Source organism: Pagrus major, chromosome 13, assembly GCF_040436345.1.
Source record: "Pagrus major chromosome 13, Pma_NU_1.0".
Lineage (NCBI taxonomy): Eukaryota > Metazoa > Chordata > Actinopteri > Spariformes > Sparidae > Pagrus > Pagrus major.
The window spans coordinates 9,940,289-9,959,617 of NC_133227.1; the positions used below are offsets into that span (position 1 = coordinate 9,940,289).

The window sequence follows — 19,329 nt, forward strand, 5'->3', positions numbered from 1 at the left end:
ACACAACAAATTCCACTTAATTTCTCATGCGCTCTGACCTAAAGCAGAGTACCAACCCGCATCTGAGACTTCACAGAAGTGTGTGCAAGTGTCATACATACACACCTGTGCAATAAACTGGATGATCTTGACAAAAATATTAAGGGGCATGTCTCTGGGCACGACGCTACGACTCCCTTTGGGGAACAGGGTGGAGGTGATGGACGTCAGACGACTGGAAGAAGAAGGAGAGACGAGAGAGAGGCGACACAGGCAGAGAGGGAGGAGACAGTGTCAAATACCTCAGCAAAATCATTACAGGTTTTGCTTTTTAAGGATTCTAATACATCATTTACACATACAGTACATTTTAAGACACATACATAATTACCTAATTAAACAAACAACACCAAGTAAAAAAAGAGTGATAGCCTCTCCTCTGCATTGCGCAGAATTTATGAAATGGGCTGTGTTTTGAAGGAAATCTGCTAAAACTTAACTTCAGACCACAAATGTTACCAAGCAAGGGAAGAAGCAGAAAAAGAGCTAAAACCTAAAGAGTTCCTGGCTTGTTCATTATAATTATGACAAGGTATAAAAATACAGTTAACAATGTCTTAGTGACGCTAAAAACAGGACATCTTCCATTTTGTTGATGAGAAACTAGGTGTGCCTGTTACCTCTGTGTTCCAGTGTTGCTCTCGCACTTTATTCGGATCATGTAGACCCACAGCAGGCGGTAGAGCGATTCTAGAGCCACACGTGCCATCTTGGGGTCTTTATTCTGCATAAACACGCATGCAAACATGTACGGCATTAATTCACATACTGTACCTCCACATAACAAAAAATGTTTCACAGGGTTTCCTCTCACTCCAAACAACAACAACGTTCTTGTGAAACATGCGGCATTCCTAACATACTGTACCTTACAGTCACGTGATAATTTACAGCACGCGCTGCGTGCGTAAGCATCTACTTTGTGATCATGAAGTCAACTTGTACAGAAGTCTTTATGAGCCCCCATCAATCACTGTGTTCTTAAATTAACTTGCAGTGTTCCCCTTGAGGCAATACATACTGATGGTTGATTTGAAAGTTTCAAAGGTATTAGGTTGTGCTAGTGAAGCTGTTCGTTGTGTGAAAATCACTGTTGTGTGCATGCACTGTTTTTCACTTTGTCAAAATTCTTCCCCAGGGGTAGAAATTTATTGCACAGCTGCATAGTTTTTTCTGAGTGGGTGCTGCATAACAGCGCCTGTGACCTGTACAAATGCCATGCTATGCTAATTATTTCCATTTGCATGGTAAAGATAGGCTGACCTTGAGGTTTGAGAGGCAGTTGTTGAGGAAAATGTGCCAGCGGCTGAGGAAGAACTGCTTCTGACTGACACACAGCAGGCAGGTCACCAGAGGATACAGGGCCTGGTGCGGAGAGAGGAGACAGATGGGACACATGTGCATCAGACAGTTCACACAACATGCAGTAAAGCATCAGGTTATCAGAATTTAAAGTTCATCTTCATTCAGACTCTAAGTCTTCCTCAGAAGGTCTATTAGGTGTGTGTTAGAGGAGCACTGAGTTAAGAATCTATACACTTTTGTGTACATAGTTTAATCTCTGTAAAATAAACACCACAATGCAGTGAATAAATACATATTTTTTCTTCTCCAGTTACACAGACATCGTTTATCATAGATGGTTGCCTTGCAGTGTATCAAGTAAGTGCAGAATTGCTGTATCATGATACAATTGCTATCATGGGCAACGTATCATGTTCTTATCGAAACTTGAATAAGTCTGACTCCCACCCCTAAGGTTTATCCAGTAACTACAGTATGCAGCTTATTACTTTCAAACTGCTTTCAGTCAGTTAAACAGATCTGAGAATCATTTACTCCAAGCTGAAATCTAATTTCTGAGCTCTTTATCATTTGATAACAATGGGCAATTTCATTATATCAGATTAAGCTTCACATTTTTTTCACCAACACTTCTTTCAGGCTTCATAAATCCCTCATTAGCCTGTTTTTGTCTCACTCATCTTTGTCTTTCTCTCTGAAATAAAGTCAAATTAACAAAACACTTCCTGTGTGCTTTATCTTGCCAGTAGGTTTTTAATGAGAAGGATAGGGGGGAGGTGTTTATGGGGTTGGAATTGTGAAAAGATATTTTCAATTGACATCCATGTCTGTGCTGTCATATTCAATAAAAGGTATTAAATGGGCATTTTCACTATATTGACATGTATGATTCCAGTGAATACTTTCCAGTGAGAAACATGCTGTCTTCACTTAAAGACTATCTTTACAGAGGAGTACAGAGCACCGATGGGGAGCTTCGTCACATGGTGCAACAGCAATCACCTGAAGCTCACTATCAGCAAAACCAGTGAGCTTGTGTTGGACCACAATTATTTAAATATGGATGTTTCTGTAAAGAAGCCACAAATTCTAAAACATGGCTCTGGAACGTCTCTACAATCACCACAGTCTCAAGGTGACCTTGAAATTTGATCACCAAAATCTAATCAATTCAACCTTGAGTCCAAGTGGACATTTTGAATTTGAAGAAATTCCCTCCAGGCGTTTCCGAGATATCGTGTTCACGAGAATAGGACGTACAGACAACAACCCAGACAACCCAAAAACATTACGCCTCCAGTCACAGCTATCACCGGCGCAGAGGCATAATTAAAGCAACCACAGTAAGAATAATACCTTAATATGTTTAAAGGCAAAACCAGTGTGTGAAAAGCAAAGTTCACACACAGGAATGTGAACTTGGCTGTCTAGTCCATTCAACCATCTGGTAGAGGTGTGTAAGTCTGCATGCAGATCATTCTCCAACATGAATACCTCGTTAATTACCGGTGTAGGTCCAGGTACACCCTTGTCATGAATGGCTGTGGGAACGCTCGGTTTGAGGAGTGCATCATTTACCTGTCAGTCCTTATCAAGGAGGTTATATGTTATCTGTCTATCTCCCATTTCAGTGTCTCAGAATGTTAAAGAAAAACAATTACTGAAATGCTCCACACTGTCACTATCCTGTCTGTCCATTTTGCTCTGGCATGCCAGGTTATTGTTCGTTTGTGTTCATGCATGTGCGCTAAAAGTGAAAACATACAGAATGTGAGCAGAGAGGTGTGTCAAGTCTCGAATGCATGGGTTGCTTGAAGAATTTGGAGAATCTATCAAAGGAAGCATGCGCGATGGCTGAGTGGCATGTCTGTCTGCAGCCCTGCGTCATGCAACGAATATCACCTGATGCCATGTGTTATTATCATATGAATTGATCAAATGGCTGTGGAACACAACCCAAAGGAGGGGCAAAATTTCATAGAGAACTAAAGGGAATGAACTGCTGCGCTAGACTACAAAAAAATCTGTCTTATCAAATCATTTCTGTCCAACAACCTTGTTATCTTCAACCTGTTTCCAATGAAGCACTTACAGCTCTAAATCAAAGAAAAAAAATAAAAATGACCATAGGAAATACCTTAAACAAGTTAACCAATCTTATAGAAAGGTTGTTTTTTTTTCATTAGACTTTAGAAAAGGTTAAAATTTAAAGGGACAGTTCAAACCAAAATTAAAAACAATTCATTTTCCTCTTATTGACTGAGAGGCTAGCTGACTCAGCTGAAAAAAGCTAGCTAACGTTACGGCTCAGCCAAAGAGGACACCTTTAATGTTTAGATCCTGTGCTATCATGAGCACAAGCCTCTTGTCCATGGGGAGATGCACGCCTCCTGCGGTGATACAGAAAGAAAAGAGTCCCTACCTGAAACTACTCAAAACAAGATCTGTGGTTTATCTTTGTGTATTTTGTATTTTATGGCACTTTGAGCCAAGCCAAGTGCCATCTAGCTCCATTATGTTCAAGAGAAGGCAGACATATCTACGGCCGATATCTACGAAGCTCGGCAACCCACACAAAAGAAACTTGCTGGATAAAAAGCACTACAAGTAAGAGTGAAAAAGGTTAGTATTTTTGTTTTTGGGGTGAGCTGCCCCTTTAAGTACTAAATTACAGACGAAGTAACAATAGTGAGATAGATTAGTGAATTAAGTCATATTTTTTACACAATCCTGTGTCACAACTTGTTTAATCTTTAAAGTAGTACGGCAACAGCCCTGATAATTAAGCAGAGGGGTTTTACTGCATGCTTGCTCATGTGAGACCACTATCTTAATAAGGGAGATGTACTGCATCTAATTTGCTGATTCCCCTGCCTGTTTCCCTGCTGTGGGGAAATATTGCCCATCTGGCACCGCTTCAAAAACTAGCCTGCGTACTGCACACTGCACTTCTGTCTCCTCCTCATGTGGAGATAAAAGCCCACATGTTGGAAGAGTTACAGTAAGAGCTTTCACCAATTGCTGTTAATGGAGAGGAAATGAAGAGGGATGAGCAGTGATGAAACAGAATATGGGGAGGAACTTACCAGTGAGTGTTTCTTCCTCGAGGACAGGTCCAGTGTGGTATCGTACAAACTCTCTACGAAGTTTCGTAGACACGGCACGTTCACCTCATTCTTCACAGTCTGGGGGAGGAGGATTAAAGCACAAGAAAATTGATTTTACCAGACTCTAATTAACTTAATCTACTTTACCTGACTGTATATATTCACAAGCTTAAGATTTATATAACTCTTAAGATATAAACAATATATATTTAGTCATACTGTACAAAAGAACAGATTTTTTTATTGAAAGACAAAAAATAACTTAAATCTGATAAAGGCAAAAGTACATGGAGCAGCGAATTAAAATGCACTTACAGCAGCAACAGGTACAAGTATCTCCACAAATAGTCCGGCTAATGAGTGCTTGATGTCTTTATCCTTCACTTCCAAGAAATACTGTGCACACTCCTAAAGACATAAAGAGAGAGAGAGTCAGAGAGAGTAAGATAAACAATACATGATAATTCTGTAAATGCAAGGTCACCGTTTCAAATCCCTGTTTCGTTATGCGGGAAGGAAGTTAGAAAACATCCTCGCTACTGCAATTACCATCAAAGGGCAAACAAACAAGGCACTTAACCCCAGCTTACTTCAGATTAATCAATAGATAGTTCTCTAAACAGCTTCCAGGCATGAATGTATGTAGAGACCGAGCCTGTCTGTCCTGCGAACACTCCCTGAGATTCCTAAACCAGAACCTCTTCACGACTTCTTGACATGTGACTGACAGGATTTCAGCTCAGTCTACCTGCATGAACTGGAAGGAGGCTTCGAAGTCTTCCACCGGGTACATTTTGATTCGGAAGAACTTGAGTCCCATGATGAGGCTGATGGTGGACTGGATGACGTAGGGGCTCTGCTCCTTCTGTCTCAGCTCCTTCAGCTCGGAGATGAACTTCTTCCTCACTGCCGGGAACCTGCAGAGGAAAGTGTGATCACATTTGAACAGCCGCTCGATTCTTGTCAGTTTGTTTTTTTAAACGTATTATATTAATTTATATTAATTATACGTAATAATATTCATGAGGTTTTTATGACTTTTTCACAACCAGAAATACGGAACAAGAAAACAAAAACAGGCAAAACTAGAATGGCAGTCCCTCTCGCATACCTCTGCCAAGGCCCAACAGTCCACTTTAATTCAATCAAAATCAGATAATCCATTATCAAATAAAACACATTTAAATCCACTAGATTCAAATTTTTATTTGGATCCGCATCAAATTGTACTCACTCACAGATACCACCTAAATACTTTTTCCACCAAGATCCATGCATTATTCTCTGAGAAATGGACAAGCATGTTGAAGATAGCACTATCTTACAATGTTAATGGAAGTGAGAAAAAATTCCCGGGCAAACAGACAGCGGCGAAAATTTGCTCACACTGTGATTATTATTATTTCTTATTTTGTTTTTGTGTTTCTACAATGGATGAGTAGGCTACGCAGTTAAATGGTTTCTTTTGTTGTCTATTTTAATTGTTTATTGATATTATGAAAAATATATCATAAAAGTCAATCCAGAGTCTGCACAGGGTTTTTTATTTTGAAAATTGGCCGCATGCTCTATGCTCTTTCTGTGTCTGACTTCCTGCCTGGCTCGATCTGCTCTGTGCAGCTTGACCTGGCCTCTGTCCGCTTCCGTCAAAAACAGACTAGACAGCGTATTCTCCGTGGAGCAGGGCGCTTCTTGGATGCTTCTGAAATGCGGTGTGCCACACCAGGTGGAACCACAAGCATAGTATAGAACGGCCGCGAACGGCCGAGAGGCAAAAAATGGGTTGATAGTTTCTTTATTCCCACATATCCACCAGGTGTAATGAAGCGGCAGGTCAGAGTTTTCCATCTGCAGCACTGAGATTTCCTTGAATCTTATCCGACTAAATGTCTGTATCTGTAGATCAGGCACTCCATTTAAGGCTTTTGAGGTTTGAATTTCCTTCATGAAACATCCCCTCAACTGAAAATATTTTTTATAAAAGTCTTTCTAAAATTCTCTTGAGTTTAGTAAATGTTTTCATATCCAGGTTTCAGCAGTGACAGCACACTTAGTCGGATTACTACAATTTTGTGTCATGTAGATAACTCTTATTTTCTCTCTTTCACTCTTCCTCCTCTATGTATCTGTTGGCATGTGCATATGCACACTTGTGTGTGCTTACGTGTGTGTTTGTGTATGTACGCACCATCCAGATAGATTATACCAGCAGTGCTCTGCAGGCCTATATTTAGAATGGCATCTGGAGGGGTGATGTGGAGGGAATGTGAACGTGTGTGCGTGCACTTGTTCTTCAAGCGTCTGCGTTTTTTTGGGGCCGCACTTCTGCATGCTTCACAGGGGTTGCCACAGCAGTTAAGTGAGTGTAACAGTCATCAGGGTTCTGTTTAGTGCTGACTGTTTAAATGAGATGCACATAAACACTGCCGTCCATAAACCAAGCTGGAAAGGTACACAGATAATGCCAAGAATAAAGTATGTGACCAGATTGTTTAAGCCTGTGTGTGCTCAACCTTTTCATAGCTCTGTGTAAATTATGTACTACAGATAAATAACACTAAAAAGGATGTTAGCAAACAGCTTAATCAAGTGGAAACCCATAGTTTTATCAACTACAGTATTAGATCCCTGACTGTGCTAAATGATGTGATGGCTCAGCTTGTATTTTCGTGTGTGTGTTTGTGCACGTGCGTGCGTGCGACAGCAGTGACTGAGCTATCCTGTGAACCCTCACCTCCTCCATCACTCTAATAACCTCCTGGAAAATGGGGACAGCGCTCATCTCTCATCACACACAACATTAAACAGACCGAGGACCATCATCTGGAGTGTCATTATACCATCACACACACACAACCATAGTACGAGCACACATGGCAGGCATTTGTTTCTTTTCCCTCATTTGTTCTCAAGACAGAGGGGACAGCACTGGTAATTGCTATTTCTGCTGAAAATGGGGTCGAGAGGAGGACAGGTAGCCACACATTCAATTTCCCACCCTGACTCAGAATCAGCCCACAGCTGCAACGTGACCTAGATTACAAATTCAATTTATATGACAAACACAAGGAATATATTCTAGACTGTAGTAAATAAATACATATACAGATAAAATTGAATTGTAGATATTTAAGTTACTGCCACACATGCCTCGTGAATAGTGACACATTAGAGACAGAGGTTTTAGGATTATCTCAACAAATTTACACTAAACAATCCTTTCTGTTTTTAAAAAATAAACTGAATGCCAACTGATATAATCAACTCCCTGTAGATATGCAAACATTTGATGTGTATGTAGACACAAAGAGTATAAACACTCATTTGCACAACAGTACCTGGACTGAGCTACGACTCCCACTACTTCAGCATAGAGGTCAGCCACTATGTGCATGTTTCCTGTGTTGGGTCCCAGATACCTGAGGAGAAAACACAAACATGAATATGAACCATGTGCAGTGCTGTTATATCAGTTTGGTCAAATGTACCCAAAAGTCATGCTTAAGTAAAAAAAAAAAATATTGTGCCAAAATATTACTTTGGTAAATAGGGGTGTCATAATTCTGGATTTATCATCTATTTCAACATCTATTTTAGCTTATCAATTTATGTATTTTGGTATTCAAACTCAATTGTTTAGTCATGTACTTTGTATACCTGGCTTAGAGAAAGTATAGCTAACATTGGGTACATTTAAAAATGAATATACATATATATATAAAACACCAGAGATTCTTCTAGCTTTATAAATGTTTTTTTCCTCTTCTGTCTGGGCCCCCTAGTCACAATACAAAGGTCTGAGCATGTTCCTAGAAAGCCTATGCCTAGATCCTACCCAGTTTGTGAGAGCTATGTATATCTTCATGTGGATATCAAAATTGTATGTGAGTGTGTTGGTCAGCACCAAAACTCTAAACTGTTTTTCATTTAATGCATTCCTGTAAATGTATGTTATCATTCTTACCCTTCCTTGTATTTGAAGTGCTTGAAGGCCAGGTTTATAACTTCTTGGATGAGTCCATCCAAAAGAGGATGGAGGGGGATCTGGATGGAGAGAAAATACTCAATTTATTCTGAGTTCAGTCTTAATACATTTTTTAAAAAAGGAATATAAATGAACTATCTGCTCTGCTGGCAGTCTGTGGAGCTTGATATGCATTTTATTTCTGTGAATCCAAGACTAGATCAAGAAAATTCAAATTACTCTTTGTATTTGTTTTAATTTAGTTTCACGTGAGTTGTGTGGGAAATACTGTACAACTGATGTCAAGTGAGATTTTAATCAAAGAAGAGCGTGTTAAATATTTATATTGTTCTGACTGTTTAAATCCTTTTTCACTATTATGCAGGCATTAAAGGATTAAAGCTAAGGCCAACAGTACTTTACAGGTCTGTCTTTGTTTCCAGTGATTAAAATACTGTTTGAGGACAGACTTTTTTTTAAAGTTAAATCCACTCATGCTTACAGGTTTGAGGGGACAAAAAGCATAGTGCGAAGTGACTGACTGCACTATGAACTGAGACTCACCTGCTTCAAAACTTCTATAAGCACTAGAGAAAAGATGAAGTCTATTGCCAGATCTCTCCGCTCCAATAAGTAGTCCTTCTGTTGCTCATCACTGAGACAAAAAGACAGAAACAAAGAAACAGAAACATTATTCGCCACATTCACTGCATGGGGTCCATGTGTAGGCTCCTGTCCTTGCCTCTGTGTGTATGTGTCCTACGTGAGAAACAGCTTTAATTACATTTCCGTTAATCAATTAATTGTAGGCACCATCTGGTCCACTGTGCAACTGTGTGTACTCAGTGTGCAGTTTGTTAGAGATTTGGAAATGAGCTCCTGCAAGGATGACAACACCTTCAGTGCAGTTTATTTGTGTATACTGTCAGTGGAAGTATAGTTTTACATTTGTTTTCTAACGTTTTGTTTTTCTGCTTTGAGCTGCAATGATTAGTCAATTAGTCAATCAGAAGAAAAGTAAATGCCAAGCATTTTGACAATTGATCAATCATTCGAGTCGTTTTTCAAGCAAACATTTTCCAGCTTCTAAAATGTGATTATGTATCGATTATGATAACAAATGATGGATGATGGACTAAATTGATGATTAATCAACTAACCGTGAAAATAATCAACCCATGGTTACCTGCAGCCCTACCTTGTGGGTTTACATATATAGTAGTCTGCTGTACTAACAGTATTGCTTATTGTTTACTGCCTCTAAACATTATGTTAGTAAAAATCTAAAAAGCAATATTTTTTCTTTCTAGTTTCCTACTCAATGATTCCCAAGGCCTTTACAACATTACTGAGTAAGAGAGACATTTATGGTTAGGGTTTGTTAAAAATGTTATCAGCCAGGATGAACAGATGCAATACTTTATGGTAAAGTAGAGAAGAAGTCCTTTCGACATGTGGGGGTTTGTTTTTCTGTGGATTTCTCACGCATTTGTTTGTATGTGTATGTGACAGTTTAGTCGATGCTGAGGGGAGTGTGTGTGCCGTTTGTATCGTCTTACTTTTTTGACTTGGTATTGGCCCTGGGTCGATATTCATGGGACTCGTCTTCCAGGCCGTTCTGCCTCTTGTACCAGTCGAACAGAGTCCTCAGGATAGACGGCAGGCAGTATTCTGCGAGAGAACTCATAGAGCTGATCAACTGCAGCGAGAGAGATGAGAAAGTGAGAGGTTAATGTTGTGGCTAGTGGGACGAAAGAGGAAAAAAGAAGAAGCGCTTATTGCTTATTAGGTTTCCATGTCTGGTATACACACCTGGTCAAACTGTGGGTCCTCTCCTCTCTGCAGAGATTTGTTAAGTGGCTTCTCCTGTGAGATATAAGAGTAGACAGAAGGGAAAACACTCATGTCAGAAGAGACGTAGGTAGACATTTTATTATGAAACTTTGAGACAGGAAACTCAAAACTCAGACTGACAAAAGTTGCTCTAAATTGCTTGTATCTCCCCAGACTCCTGTATAGCCTGTAAATACAAGACATTTAAAGAACTGATTTCATCATTTAGCACTTAGGCGCCTTCTTATGTTCATTTCGTGAAATATATCAGATGCTCAGTCTTAACTGACATAAAAATGTTGCTGATATACCCTTAATTACAATGGTTCTGCTCAAAACTGGCAGTAACACAGGCTTGTACACTGGGTAGCACAAAGGTTTCAAGAATCTTGCAAGGAACCGGTTCAAGAAACCAGAGCTTATTTGGTGGAAAGGGGATAACTGTGAGATGAAAACTTAAACAGTTTGTTCCTTCTAAAAAAGATGAGGTATTAACAGTCAGCATTCAGGTTTGCTAATAAGTATAATATGAACCTCAAATTTTGGACAGAAGAGTCTTTCAAAGTCCTAGATTGAAATATTGTAAATACAGGTGTAGGAAGATACAGAAAATAGATAATTGGAAAATATGATGTGCCTTTTTTAGATTAGGTTACATTATATACAAGCCAGGATGCTAAGGGCAGTGAGGCTCATTGCAGACGGATAAAATCCAACAACATTTTCCTGAATGATGCTGTAACCTGAGAGAGACGGGCTGAGACATTATCGATGCAAAGTCACTCACCAGTGGTTCTGCCATGATGATGCGAATCTTGCGTTCTGAGAGCAAGGTGAAGTTGGCAAACAAGCTCTTGAGGACGAACTCGCCCGGCTTACTCTCAGGGTCCACGTTGACAGGCGCCATGATGACAGGACCCTTTCTCTCTCCCAAGGTTCCACTGACTGGTGGGAGGGGCGGCTTCAGTCCCACTGGAGAGGCTGCGGAGAGTCAGGACAGGTCAGTTAGTCCAAAATAGACGTGGTTAATTTAATCTGATTATTTTCAAAATGAAGCTCTAGCTTAAGTTCAGCCAGGAAAACTACTCTTTCGCATGCTCAGTCCTTTGTTTAATTCTCTTACCATCCTTTCATTCATCCCTCTCACTCATGCTCACTCATAATTGTCTCTCATTATTTGGGGCCATCAATTGATATCAGCTGGTCATAATCGGCCGGGCACATCTATCCAAACAGCAACACACTTTCACTGTTAGCCTACCGTATTGCTGCTGTCTTTTTAAATAAGATTGTCTCCTGCCTCTTTGTGCACAGCCTCCACCTCCCCATCACAGAGTCAGAGTTCATCAGCTTCATCATTTCATCAGCATATCTGTCTCAGCAGAGTCTTCAACCACCACCACCACCACCACCACCACCACCAGTGTCTGGACTCTATGGGGGGGATTCCTCTTGCTGATGCTGCTCAGGGCTGATGCCTTTTGATCACAAAATCTCCCTGTAGAGTCTATGCACCAAAAACTTTCTGACAAGACTCATTATTACTGATCATCTGCTGTAATAAACATTTACTTTACTCACTAGTCTCTATCAATTGAAATTGCAATATGGCCAATAGTGCAATCTAAAAATGCAGAAACTGCCATTTTTGGATAAAGGTAAAATGTGTGACAGAACAGGATTATAATGAAGTACTGTGGAGCTGAATAGACCCCGCTAACTTTTGATGAGGACCCAAATAAAGGGACGGATCCAGGAATTATACAATAAATATCCAAATTAAAATCTGGATCCAGCAGATATGAATGTTTCATTGTATATTGAATGAGGCTTGATTGAATCAAAGGGGACTGTTGGGCCATGGCGGAGGTATGCGCTCTACTGAGTGGCATTCTAGTTTCTTTCTGTAATGTTAAAACCCCTCAGTGATGACTAATTTCATATTTAGTGTGTCCAAGTTTGACAGGGTACACTTTCCAGGCACACAGATGGACACACACACACTTGCAGCATGCCAGCCCATGTTTTCATTTCTCTCTCTTGATTACATCATTAGGGAGACCAAGCACTATTAATTCTTGCGAGACAGACAGGAGAGACAGACAGGGAGTGGGTGGAGCCTGGAAAGGGTTTCAGTGGAGACAGACAGATATAATGAGGGAGAGGGCATTTCCTGTCATGCGTCTCAAGGAATATTGACACGGCCTTAAAATAGCAGAAACTCGTCACTCTAAGAAGCAGCACATTTCCATGGCGTCAGTGACTGTGCACTGTAAGAGCTTAAGGAGGACTTTGTGGAAAGCTTGCATGTTTAACTATGGACTATTGTTAGTTTAAGGGAAAACTTGCACGTACACACTAAAATATTTGCAGGTTTTATTCCCTCAACATGGTGAGAAGAACAAGGTGCATAGAGTATTTTTTTCCCACAGGGTTATACAAAGCAATAACTCACAAGAGCGTCTCTCAGAAGTGGCTACTACTAGTGTGTGTGTGAGTTAACAACTCTGTCAGGTCTAACTGACCTTTCATGACCACGTGACCTGACCTCTCTGGAGAGGTGAGATGTAAATACTAATTCAGGACACGACAGGACCCCAGGCCTCACAGACAGCAACCTGTTTGTGTGAAACCTGAGTGGTCACATGAACACACACCCCCTGTGTGCTTACCAAGGCCCTTGATGAAGCTGATGACACTAGCCCTGCTCCATTTAGTTGGCACTTCCATGGTGCAGACAGCAACGCGGTGAGTGACGAGGATACGGTGGGAAGAGGTGGGTAAAATGGGCAGAAACAGTGGGATGGAGGAGGAATGAAACACTGGGAGAGGGTATGAAGCTGAGACGTCTACAAGGTGTAAAACACAGCTCCCATGATTGACAAATAAATTTAATTCCTCGCCAGAGATTAGCGACACACAAGACGTTTGCTTTTAATATCCAACTATTCCACCATGACAGCAACTGCAGACATCAGAATAATGTCTGGCTCCGGCACCGTGCAGGTTTAACCAAAGCTAAAAGTGTGAAGCTCCATCCTTCAGAAAATGACAGGCAGGTAAAGTGAAAGACATGTGCCTGAGGCGAGAAAGAAAACTCTCATGATAGCTGTATCCCACATTTGATCCAAATGAAACAGGAAGAAATCCACAGACCGGAAGAGCCATGGCCAAGTGAGGACAACGTGACACCTCAGAGCTGCAATCACAGAGGAAGAGATGGTGTCAAAGTGTCAGAAGAGACTTATTCCACTGCGAGTGAACTCTACCAACAGGGATCAAGAGATATTCCACTGTACTGCTCCAGCAGAGGCTCATGTAGATCAGACACCGTGTAGCGCCCCATACTTGAGAGCTATATGCTCAGTTTCTACTTTAGCCTCTGCTCCGCCTCCTGGCCCCCATCACCCCTCTGTAGCTCCTCCGACCTTGGAATCCTTGCATTGAAAAGTTGTCTTGAAATAAAGTGCGTCTTTGCGAGTGGTTTTGTGGCTGTCCTTCAGTTGTCAGCAGCAGTTAAGTAAAGTTTGCTCCTTGTGGAGATCTGACCAGAAGAGTTGGGTTGGAATTTCAACACTGCCCCGAGAGAGAGGCGAGGGGAGGAGGGAGGCGCTATATATAGACCACTGGAGGTCACTCTCTTACATACCCACCACTCCCACTGACCCCTGCTCAGACATACACAAGTGCACACACATGAAAACAGACACGCTGATAGAGACACAAACACACAAACACACGCATGTACGCAACACTTTTTCCGAGGCGGACAGCGACAAATCAGGAAAGCCAAGTAGTATGGTTGAACTACAAAGCAAATGGCACTGATCTAATTTAGTCAAGGTTGACTCTAATGAGAACCGTTAAAGCTTCTCAGTGTCATGAATTTAAGGTGTGTGTTTATGTGTGTGTGTGTGTGTGTGTGTGTGTGTGCGTGTGTGCACAAGGATCTTTGTGTGAGCCTCATGCATGTCGGTGGGGAAAACAGATGAGAGCAGGAAGAAGTAACGTTGTCCGATGAGCTGTCGATACAGCTTCCCAGAGCACTTCTCGGGAACCTCGTAGAAATTTGCATGACTCAGCATTTTAAGAGGTGAATCAGCAGAAATCTGTAGTGACTAGTCAATAAAAGTCAGCTGTGGTTTAATCACATTGTGTGGACAAGATAGGGACAAAGAAAGACACTAGAAACTATACTGATATTGATTGTTTTTCATCATTCTGTGGTTCCAGCTTCTCAAAAGTGAATTTCTGTTAATGTAATATATTTTGTTTTTTGACTGTTAGACAAAATAAGACATAAACTTGCACTTTAGCTGGTGGCGAAAACCAGCTCTGTACCCAAAAGGCACACCATTGAAAGACAGCCATACAAATAGTGCTTTAGTAAATGAATGAACGTATCTGACATTAAATGTACCTAAGTCTACACATATATTTACATGTATTGTATTTACTGAATACTACAAGTCCAGGGATTATCAGATCTGAAATGCAGCATCTTTCTGATTATCACAATCAGTGTTTTTTTTTATTTTATCTGTTTACTGATCAAATAAGTACTGTAGCTACAGTCCAGCACTGACAAAAACAGCCGTTAGTTGCAGGACTAGTAGAGAGGTTACTTTACATCCATCACATCCTATAGACAAACAAGCATACTGAAGTGATGAATCATGACTAACATGCATTGTGTTGTGAGTGATGAGTCATGAAGAACGCAGCTATCAAACGTAAATCTTCATATAGAGGTTGACATTATAACTCAGGTTGGTAAGCATTGCAACAAGTTTTCTTGGGTTGTAAAAAGACAAATCCTCCCTGTACAGCTTGTACATTTGGTTGGCAGTGTCTAAGTAAAGTGGATTGTGATGAGTCACTTTTAAAAGCACAGACAATTACCACAAACACACAGCAGCTGCCCTTGACAAGACCTAACAGAACCAAACCTGTATGTTGTCAGAGGAGTAAGTGTGATTAATGTGTTCTGGCATTTTCATTGTTACTGGTGGTGGCATTTTAACTAACTGATTATAACTAACTTATTCAGTTAGAGATGAGAGCTTTAAGTGCAACAAAGGTACGCTTGAATCAGACCAAAATTCACATATATGATTGAAGAGTTTGACATATAGCTGAAAAATAAAAGCATGTGTATTATTATTCAAATCATAGTCCTCTTCCACTCACGCGCTTCCAGATGTTATTGCAAATAAACCATTTAGAGCATGATAACATAGATTCAGATGGCAGGTTACAATGCTGTGATATCGAGTAGTTTTTGATTAAGTATTTTTTTTTTTATGCAAAATTCTCTGATTCCAGCTTTTTAATGCGAAAATTTTAGTTTTTTTCTATTCCTCTATCACAGATAACTGCCAGACAGCTCAGATTTGGGCTTTGGGAAACACTGATCGACATTTTTCACCATTTTCTGACATTTTATAAACCAAACAAGTTATGTATTAATTGAGAAAGTAATTGACTGATTAATCCACAATGAAAATAATCATTAGGCGAGGCCCTAATAAAAACTAAAAACTAGAAAACTGAAAAATAAATCACAAAACCTGAATAAGCTTGTTTCAACTATATGTGTCTTCTGATATTGTTGGTAGAGGCTGACACATGATGATGTCAGGAGTGCTGTCATGAGATGGAACGAGTTCAACTTGATGAGGTCAGCTGTTTATCTAGTTATTTCACGCTTGAAACACAAACCTAACTCAGACTTCTCAGGCCGGTTTCTTGGCTTTCTAGCCTTCTGACTACCATCATCATCATCATGACCTTGGAGCAATCAAGCCTACACGACTCACTTTGGTCCTATAGCTGTAAGAAGCTTAAACGAGAAAACACATACACCATTAGGCTGATTTCTTTTTTTATTACATCACATTAAATGGCTGAGGGGGGGACCATCAACACAACACAACAGCCTGCAATTCCTCTGTAACCCTTAGAACATCACAACCCCTGCTGACAGTAACCTTCAGCACACACCTAATATACAAGCTCCACACAGCTGCCCTGCTAACCAAACACGCACACACCAAAACAACTTCATGATATCTAATGGAAGGGACACGCACAACAGGACCTTTCAGCAACAGAGCACAAAGAGAAGCTTCCACTAGAGCTCCAACGATCGACTAATACATTAATCACCGTCTATTTTGATAATTGATAAATCCATTTGAGTAAATTCTTGAGAAAAAAAGGTCAAAATTCTCAGATTCTAGCTGCTTAAATGTGAATATTTTCTTATTTCTTTACTCCTCTTTAACAGTAAACTGAATATCGTTGTGTTGTGGACAAAACAAGTATTTGAGGACATCATCTTGGGCTTTGGATCGTTTTACAGACCAAACAACTAATCAGTTAGTCGAAAAAAAAATCAACATAGTCTTCGCTAATGAAAATAACTGTTGTGGCCCTAGCTTTTATATAACTCTTATGTTACTTTCACATACATACATACATGCACAAGATGAAAGCTAATATTCAGTCAATGCATGGAAGTCGGAGAGAACAACAACAACAGGATAAGTCCTCTATATCAACAAACAAAACATTGATGTTACAGTAAAACTAAACCACATGCTGTCTGTGTGGTGATGACTATATAAGAGGGATGCTTTCTGCTAACTGTCATGTCTCAGGTTTATGAGCCCATTGCTGAAAGTGAGAGGAAGTACAGTATGTCCAGTCTGATGATGCTGCTGGGCAGTCATCCCAGATTCACATACATTAGCTTTACCTTCTGTTTGGTAAACACTGACTCACCGACCGAAGAAATGATTGAGAAATTCAAGTCTTTCAGTCTTTCGGCAGGATGATAACACATGTTAATATTCAGATCTGCCTTACATTTAATGGCAAAATGATTGATTGAGATCTAGAACGACACTTTTTTAGTGGTGGGTGCAAAGATTATGACGAACTCAAAGACTGACTTATTCTTTTGCTGAGTAATGTTCTGTATAATTCATATAGAAAAACTGCTGAGGAGGCAGATTTTCCCTTATCTAACCCCCGGAGCAAGTCTCTCCCTCTCTACACCCCCCTTGTCTTCCATTATTCCATTACGTAACAATGCCAAATATTGACAGTGTGGATCATGCTGTATGTTTGCTGCCTGTTTTTCAGTCCTCACACACACACAGATACACACAAACAAAATAAGCACAGTCTGTACACTGCAAGATCAGCTCGCCGCTCAGACCGTATCATGCATTTGTTTGGCATACCAGCAACAACAACTGAGATGTGTTAGCCGTACTCACTCCCTCCCAAGGACTTGAGCAGAGACTTGATGCTGATGTCAAAGAAGCCTGAATCCTGCTGGCTGGTCGCCATGGCTGCAGAGGCTATGTGGCCACGGTGACAGACAGCAGCGAGGGGACAGGACGGCAGGATGAGGCGCTGCGGCCAGAGCAAAGTGAGAGAAAGAGGAGTGCACGCCGAGAGAGAAAGACACAGAGAGAAGGAGAGAGGGATGCGGGTGGGCAGCCAGCGATGCGGATGTTGCGGCTGTCTGCTGTCGAGTGCGTGCGTTTGTTTGTGTGCGTGCGTGCGTCCACGAGATAGAGTGTGTGTGTTAAAGAGAAAGAAAAAGAGAGCGGCACTCAGCCTTGTCTGTGCGCTGTGTTGCTATCGAGCTGGCTAACACCCCCCATCCCCTCTCTGTTTTGCTCTCCCAGGACAGTGATACACAGATGTTGGTAGACGCAAGCAGCCAATCCTCTTAGAGTATAGACCGAGAGAGAGTGAGAGAGCGGGTGAGTGAGTGAGTGAGAGAGAGAGAAGAGAGAGAGAGAGAGAGAGAGAGAGAGAGAGAGAGAGGGAGGGAGGGAGAGATAGGGAAAGAAAGACAGAGAGGGAGGGAAAAATATAAAAAAATATATACAGTAGATAGTACTGCACAGGAGATGCAGAAAATAGAGAGAGTGAAGAAAGGGAGGAAAAGGACAATAAAAAGACAGTGGACAGAGAGACTGTTGTCCAGTCTTCTCTCGCTATAAGTGCTGAGTGAGCACGCTGCAAGCCCGCCTTGTCCAATGAGAGCCCAGAGCAGCATTGAAAGGCAGGCAGCAACAACAAATAGAAAGGAAAAATAACTGGTCAATGGCATTTCTTCCTCAGACGTGTCCGAAGCCATACTGCACGTCATATTTTAACCATGTTTTGAGTATGAAGTGTGTGCAGAAGGCATCTGACTTTCAGGTGATTTTTGAGTGAGTATGTAGTGGACGCTGTTGTCCCACAATTAGAGCTGGAAGGATTAGTGGATTAATTGATTATTCGATTGAAAAAAAAATTGATCGCCAACTATTTTGATAAATGAATCATTTCAGTTAATTTTCAGGAAAAATGTCAAACATTTGCTGATTCCAGCTTCTTCAATGTAAGGGTTTGCTGTTTTTCGTTGATATTTAAGATAGTAAATAAAGGGTCTTTGGGTTGTGTACCATTGGTTTAACAAAAGCAATTTGAGGACATCACTTTGGGCTCTTTTTGCTATTTTATAGACTAAACGATTAATCAATTGATCATGAAGACAATACACTGATCATCCAAGATGATGGGTGACACTGCATTGCAATAATGCATGGCAGTCTACCTCAGGACTAGTCCACAGTACACTGGGCATGCATGTGCCACTGTAAACAGGAAGCAGATTGTGTACTCTGGTCGGTTGCTTAGCTACAGAAAATACTATGAACGAGGTGTGAAACGTGACTATTCTTCACAGAATCTTCCTGGATAATGCTGTTCTGTCAGCAAAACATTGCAAGCTGCCATATTTGTCTCTCTTCTTTTATTATCGATGTCCATTTGTGGCTTTCTTATTATCAACAATATAACATCCATTCCGTCAACATACACACTCAAATACTGTGATATAATAAACACAGCCTATTCCACATTTGCCAGTGATGGTACATACACTGATAAATGTGTGTGCTTCTCTTCTTCTGTCTTCACCATGAAAATGTCTCGTTTTCCAAAAGTTCAATTTTTGGTGACCTAAAATGCTGTTTACATGTGAACCAAAGGTCAAAACACATAGAAAAAGCT

General features: G+C 40.7%; 1 protein-coding gene across 1 annotated transcript in view; it reads right to left on the reverse strand.

Annotated features, from left to right (window-relative positions):
* Positions 1-19,329, reverse strand: part of fryb (furry homolog b (Drosophila)) — a 55,611-nt gene that overhangs the window by 29,323 nt on the left and 6,959 nt on the right. Inside the window, exons 2-13 of the mRNA XM_073479655.1 lie at positions 11,036-11,229; positions 10,228-10,281; positions 9,975-10,114; positions 8,980-9,070; positions 8,416-8,495; positions 7,790-7,870; positions 5,200-5,368; positions 4,767-4,859; positions 4,431-4,529; positions 1,303-1,404; positions 660-763; positions 106-214 (exon numbers count right to left, since the gene is read on the reverse strand). Of these exons, the coding sequence (XP_073335756.1) occupies positions 106-214; positions 660-763; positions 1,303-1,404; positions 4,431-4,529; positions 4,767-4,859; positions 5,200-5,368; positions 7,790-7,870; positions 8,416-8,495; positions 8,980-9,070; positions 9,975-10,114; positions 10,228-10,281; positions 11,036-11,229 (1,316 nt within the window). The remainder of the gene's footprint in view (positions 1-105; positions 215-659; positions 764-1,302; positions 1,405-4,430; positions 4,530-4,766; positions 4,860-5,199; positions 5,369-7,789; positions 7,871-8,415; positions 8,496-8,979; positions 9,071-9,974; positions 10,115-10,227; positions 10,282-11,035; positions 11,230-19,329) is intronic.